This window comes from Manis pentadactyla, chromosome 12 (assembly GCF_030020395.1).
Source record: "Manis pentadactyla isolate mManPen7 chromosome 12, mManPen7.hap1, whole genome shotgun sequence".
Lineage (NCBI taxonomy): Eukaryota > Metazoa > Chordata > Mammalia > Pholidota > Manidae > Manis > Manis pentadactyla.
Genome location: NC_080030.1, coordinates 70,559,858 through 70,566,762, shown reverse-complemented (window position 1 = coordinate 70,566,762; position 6,905 = coordinate 70,559,858). Strand labels below are relative to the sequence as shown.

Here is a 6,905-nt window from a genome sequence, read left to right as displayed (position 1 = left end):
GTTCTCATTAACTCTTACAGGATATGGATGGGAACAGGATTAACTTGACCTTGTGGCATTTCACAAATGAGTTATTATAGCATTGTGGTAAAATATGACAAATAGAACTTTTTAGTGAATTGGGACTCCAGCATTAATGAAGATTTTTATGAGAAATATTAGGAAACTCAACTCTACTTTTGTTACTTAAAAAAGCATTCTGTTCTGTTATTTCCACTCTAAATGTCATCCCTTCTTTTATCTAAAGGCCTACTAACTCGTTACCTTAAATGTTGCACAATATCTGCCTTAATTATTTTTAGATGCACATCTGATTAAAATGTAATCCTGAACTGTATTTTAGGTACATTTTCTCAATTATAAAAACAAATATGTTTAGAATTTCTGTCTCTAAACACACTTTTAACTCACCTACCATCTTGGAGCGTGTCCATCCGTTTCACTTAGGGATTGGATTCTGCTTTACCTGTCAAAAACCTAGCTAGAGTAATTTAACCAAATAGGTGAATATTTTCCCCACATAACAGGAAGTAGGAAGTCCTACTGTGAAGTAAGCACTCCAACTAGAGTTGGGCAGCCCAGGGATGGTTAGCACCTCACCTGGGTCATCCTCCCCAGGCCTCTTTTTCTACTTTGCAATGTGGAACATACAAATGTTGAACAGGCTTTTATTTTCTGGTAGTCTCAGGGTTACAGTACAGCTGCCCTGCATTTTGTTTCCCACCCAAGATTTAGGTAGGAAGCAAATAAATCAAACAAAAAGAAGACAGACAAAAGTAGCAAGGAAGGAGGAAGAGTCTATATCATGAAAGTAAAACTTTTGATCTGCAACAGACTTGAGCTTATTGCTCAAGAACAGAGCAAATGTCACATGGTCACCTCTGACTGCAGTGGAAATGGGAAAGGGTTTTTTTAAAAAAAATTGGAAACATTGTGATCCTAATAAATATTGGGGGTTTTATGATTAGGGAAGAAGGTGAGACATATATGGAGTAAACAACTAGCAGTGTCTATAACAGATAAGCCAGAGGGAGTTACTCATGGACAATTAAAACCCACTTTCAACGTTCCAAGATATGGCAAGATGGTAAGTTCTGTGTGGTTGGCTGAGACCCTTCAGGAAGGATTGTTGCAAACTCTGAGCAAAATTTCAAGCACTCATATATGACTCCCACTGATTCATTTGTCTTTTTATATTTCACGTTTAAGGACTATTAAACTCAGATAAATGCTTCAAATGTTCCTTACATGGAACATAGGCAATCCAAAGAAAAATGTTGATTCTTTTCTGAAGGTGCAAAATACAACAGAGCGTGCTAACAGCTGTTTTCATCACTTCTTGTCTAGTTTATGGGTATTTGCTGCCACCTGCAGTTCTAACTTGATATTCAGTCTGGTCATCACGAGTTAACAGGTACCTAACAGCCCAGTCGTGAAAAGGAAGAAAATTGCAGTAAGAGTATCTTTACCACTATTGCAGCCATGTACTTACTCAAAATTCAACTTCATATCTGTACACCCATATTCATAGTTCCAGGTGTTCATCAACAGATGCATGGGTTAACAAAATGTGCATACACACAATAGAATATTACTCAGTCTTGAAAAGGAAAGTAATGTTGACATACGCTACAACTTAGACGAATGTCTTTGAAGACATTGTGCTAAGTGAAAGAAGTCACACACAAAAGGACAAATACTGGTCTGATTCCACTTATATGTTTCCTAGAACAGTCAACTTTATAGAGAAAGTAGAAGGATGGTTACTAGGGGTTGTGGGGGCAAAGGGAATGGGTTAGTGTTTCATGTGAACAGCATATCAGCTGGGCGAAGATCAAAAAATTCTGGAGATGGATGGTAGTGACATTTGCACAACAACGCAAATTTAATTAATGCTATGGAGCTGTGAACTTAAAAGTGGTGAAAATGGCAAATTTTGTGTTATGTATATTTTTCCACAATACAAATTTTTAAAAAGACACTGAATTTCCAGGGAAGAGAGTAAGCTGATTCTGTAGAATACAGAAACCAGGGCATATTGTATACTACTATGTAGTAACAAATTGGAACTAAGTCTAAATTTCTTCAATTCCTGAAAAAGTAGGTCCCTTGCCTGTTGATGAAGAGACTGTCATGTTCTAATTGTATGCAAATTGGTTGGGCAGTGTCAGGTATACAGCAATTTAATATACTACTAAAAGCATTTAGTAGATTCATCTTTATGTAAGAAGGCAAATAAGGGTAATCTGAGCAATTCACATTTCTCTAAAAAAAGCAATTTCTTTGGTATATGGAGCTGAATATTTTCATTACAAAGAATAGTTTTTAAATTTATTTTTATTTATTTATTTTGATATCATTAATCTACAATTACATGAGCAACATTATGGTTACTAGACTCACCCCCATTATCAAGTCCCACCACATACACCATTACAGCACTATCCATCAGCGTAGCAAGATGCTATAGAGTCACTACTTGTTTTCTCTGTGTTGTATAGCCTTCCCTGTGCCTCCGCCCCACATTATATCTGCTAATCACAATGTCCCTTTTTTCCCTCTATCCCCCCCAGTCCCTTTCCTTTGGCAAGTGTTAGTTCATTCTTGGGTTCTGTGAGTCTGCTGCTGTTTTGTTCCTTCAGTTATTCCTTTGTTCTTATACTCCACATATGAGAGAAATCACTTGATACTTGTTTTTTTCCACCTGGCTTGTTTCACAGAGCATAATACCCTCTAGTTCCATCCATGTTGTTGCAAATGGATTTGTTTTCTTCTTATGGCTGAATAATATTCCATTGTGTATATGTATCACATCTTCTTTATCCATTCATGTACTGTTGGACACTTAGGTTGCTTCCATTTCTTGGCTATTGTAAATAGTGCTGCGATAAACATAGGGGTGCATATGTCTTTTTGAAACTGGGCTCCTGCATTCTTAGGGTAAACTAGGAGTAGAATTCCTGGGTCAAATGGTATTTCTATTTTTAGTTTTTTGAGGAACCTCCATACTCCTTTCCACAATGGTTGAACTAATTTACATTCCCACCAGCAGTGTAGGAGGGTTTTCCTTTCTCCATGTCCTTGCCAACATTTGTTGTCTTTTGGATGGTGGCCATCCTGACTGATGTCAGGTGATATCTCACTGTGGCTTTAATTTGCATTTCTCTGATGACTAGCGATGTGGAGCACCTTTTCTTGTGTCTGTTGGCCATCTGAATTTCTTCTTTGGAGAACTGTCTGTTCAGATCCTCTGCCCATTTTTTAATGGGATTATTTGCTTTTTGTTTGTTGAGGTGCGTGAGCTCTTTATATATTTTGGATGTCAACCCTTTATCAGATCTGTCATTTATGAACATATTCTCCCATACTGTAGGATGCCTTTTTGTTCTATTGATGGTGTCCTTTGCTGTACAGGAGTTTTCAGCTTGATATAGTCCCACTTGTTCATTTTTGCTTTTGTTTCCCTTGCCCGAGGAGATATGTTCATGAAAAAGTTGCTCATGTTTATGTCTAAGAGATTTTTGCTTATGTATTTTTCTAAAAGTTTTATGGTTTCATGACTTACATTCAGGTCTCTGATCCATTTCAAATTTACTTTTGTGTATGGGGTTAGACAATGATCCAGTTTCATTCTCTTACATGCAGCTGTCCAGTTTTGCCAGCACCAGCTGTTGAAGAGGCTGTCATTTCCCCATTGTACATCCATGGCTCCTTTATTGTATATTAATTGACCATATATGTTTGGGTTAATATCTGGACTCTTTGTTCTGTTCCACTGGTCTGTGGGTCTGTTCTTGTGCCAGTACCAAATTGTCTTGATTACAGTGGCTTTGTAGTAGAGCTTAAAGTTGAGAAGCAAGTTCCCCCTGCTTTATTCTTCCTTCTCAGGATTGCTTTGGCTATTCAGGGTCTTTTGTGGTTCCATATGAATTTTAGAACTATTTGTTCCAGGTCATTGAAGAATGCTGTTGGTATTTTGATAGGGATTGCATTGAATCTGTAGATTGCTTTAGGCAGGATGGCCACTTGGATAATATTAATTCTTCCTAGCCAAGAGCATGGAAAGAGTTTTCCTTTGTTAGTGTCCTCTTTAATTTCTCTTAAGAGTGTCTTGTAGTTTTCAGGGTATAGGTCTTTCACTTCCTTGGTTAGGTTTATTCCTAGGTATTTTATTCTTTTTGATGCAATTGTGAATGGAGTTGTTTTCTTGATTTCTCTTTCTGCTAGTTCATCATTAGGGTATAGGAAAGCAACAGATTTCTGTGTATTAATTTTGTATCCTGCAAGTTTGCTAAATTCAGATACTAATTCTAGTAGTTTTGGAGTGGAGTCTTTAGGGTTTTTTTTAATGTACAATATCATCATCTGCAAATAGTGACAGTTTGACTTTCTTCTTTATCAATTTAGATGCCTTGTATTTCTTTGTTTTGTCTAATTGCCGTGGCTAGGACCTCCCTCCAGTGGAGAGAGTGGGCATCCCTGTCTTGTTCCCAGTCTTAGAGGAAAAGCTTTCAGCTTCTTGCTGTTAAGTATGATGTTGGCTGTGGGTTTGTCATATGTGGCCTTTATTATGTTGAGGTACTTGCCCTCTATACCCATTTTGTTGAGAGTTTTTATCATGAATGAATGTTGAATTTTGTTGAATGCTTTTTCAGCGTCTCTGGAGAATATCATGTGGTTTTTGTCCCTTTTGTTGATGTGGTGGATGATGTTGATGGATTTTTGAAAGTTGTACCACCCTACAAGGAATAGTTTTTGTACTGCTTAACAGTACTACAGCAACTTTAGAAAATACTTTCTATGGTCTTTGGTAGTCTTAGAACATAGCAAAATAACAAGATTGTTATTTTAACTGGTAAAAAACTGTATAATCCCTGAATTTTATTTATTCTGGAAAGAAAGCAGGTGGGGACTTCTTCTGTCCATGAAACGGTCTATTACCTAGGGTTGCTCTATGGTCATATTTCAAAATTGAACTTGTATATATAATGACTTCCATCAGGTTATGTTTATATCATTAAAAAATCTCTTAAGGTAATATTTTTAGTTTTCTGGTCATTGAAAGCTTAATGGATTTTGCATGAAGCAGTCTCCTTATGCCCTTCCCTCTTTCGGTTTAATAGGTTTCCTCGCCGACAGCTGTGATTCAGACCAGCACGCCTCTGGAGAGCGGCCCACCCGGTAGGCATCACTCAACAGAGAACTGGATTTTATTCTCTTAGGAATAAAGGTAGGAAACTGACTGCAGTTTTTTTTATTATGTGAGATAGTCATGCTACTTTTTTTTAAAGAAACGTGTAGAAAAAAAGAAACTGCATTGAGAAAGGTGTTTGAAAGGATGAAAGAGTGCAGATGCAGAATCCAAGACATCCGTGGAAGATTTCTCTGGGTGGGTTAGAGGAAGAATGACTTCTGAGAAGAACAGTAGCAAAAGTACTAACTGCTATAAAAGACTTTTGAAAATTCATATATTCTTACTCAAAATGCTAAGGTGAGCTGTTTGAGAAGGGAGAGGGGAAGCTTTAGTACCTGTCTTTCACGGCAGAGGGTAGGTAGTTGACTGACAGCCCACTGCTGTCCCTCGGGTCCCTCTTCCCCAGCTTTGCTCCAGCCAGTGACTTCGCGTGGCAGAGGGACGGTTCCTGTGGCATGGGGGATTGCTCTCATGGGCAACACTGGCTAGTAGATTCCTTCCCAGCCTGGTGGGAACTTTCTTGGAATTACCAAGAAGGTCTGAGGTTCCCTCACCATTCTAGGTCTTTCCCCTTCTTTCCACAGTTGTCTGATCTGCACTGAATCTGAAGTCTCTCCCCTTCTACCCTTGTTTTCTCCCCAGTATCCTTTACAGGCACATCCTCTAATAAATCTCTTGCACATGTAATCCTTTTTTGGCATCAGATTCTCAGAAGTCCCAGTTTACACACCAAAAACACCAATTTACCAAGCTAAGTATTTAAGACAATAACTTTCGGTCCTTCCCTCCTTCTGAGAGAATAAGAGCTTCAGACATTAGGCTTTGCTGTCCTCAGGGGTGCCAATCCCCCAGGTCCCTCATTTTCAGCTTATTCCACTCAACCCCACCCTTTTAAACCCACTCACTGTATTCTTTAAAACTCTAGAACTGTGATCAATAAACTCTCATAAATGTTCAACCTGCATAAATTCCCCCAAATCTCTGGATTCTCAGCATTCTTCCCCTTCATTGCTCTAATGAGGCATGTCTGCGACCGGAGGCCACTGATTCTCCTGCGGCCTTTCATGTGCCCATTACGCCTCAGAGCCAGGATATGGGGAAAGAATCCTACTCACTTCCCTGACACCCTGCTGAAATCAGTTTTCTTTCTTTTCTTCCACCCTGGACCCAATCATGGTCCTTTGACACTCATGCCATAGAGCTATACTGGTTTTATCAGCTGTTACTCATGGAAGACTTCAGCTTCGACCTCAGCATTTCTTTCCACCTAGTGCTGTCAGATTAAGCTAATAAAAATATTGGATGCCCAGTTAGACTTGATTTTCAAACCACACGTACTTTTTTATTTGGCAAACTTCTGTCCTCTCTTACTCCCCTCATCAATGTCAGTGTTTCAGTTTGCTCATGGATAATCCAACTAACACTGGCCTCTTGGTTACTAGCCATCTAACTGCAGATGACCTTTCCTTCTATACACTTTAGCACCCATTTCTATAGTCACACTCAGACACTCTACCATCTGCAAATCTCGTTCTAAAACATGCACTTTCTAGCTTCTGGTCTTTTAGCTTACATGCTCTAGAACAGGGGTTGGCAAACCATGGCCCACAGGCCACATGTGGCCCAAGGACAGTGTTCACATAGGCAGCAAAAGAGCAGTTGTTACATCTTTAAAGAGCAGTAAAATTTAAAACAAAGAAGAATATGTGAC

The 6,905-nt window shown here is 38.8% G+C and overlaps 1 protein-coding gene across 1 annotated transcript in view; it reads right to left on the bottom strand.

The window, feature by feature from the left end:
* Positions 1 to 1,333: 1,333 nt before the first annotated feature.
* MAN1A1 (mannosidase alpha class 1A member 1) overlaps positions 1,334 to 6,905 on the bottom strand; it is a 243,382-nt gene continuing 237,810 nt past the window's right edge. The window contains exon 12 of the mRNA XM_036925067.2: positions 1,334 to 1,418. Coding sequence (XP_036780962.1) covers positions 1,349 to 1,418 — 70 coding nt within the window. The 3' untranslated portion in view covers positions 1,334 to 1,348. The remainder of the gene's footprint in view (positions 1,419 to 6,905) is intronic.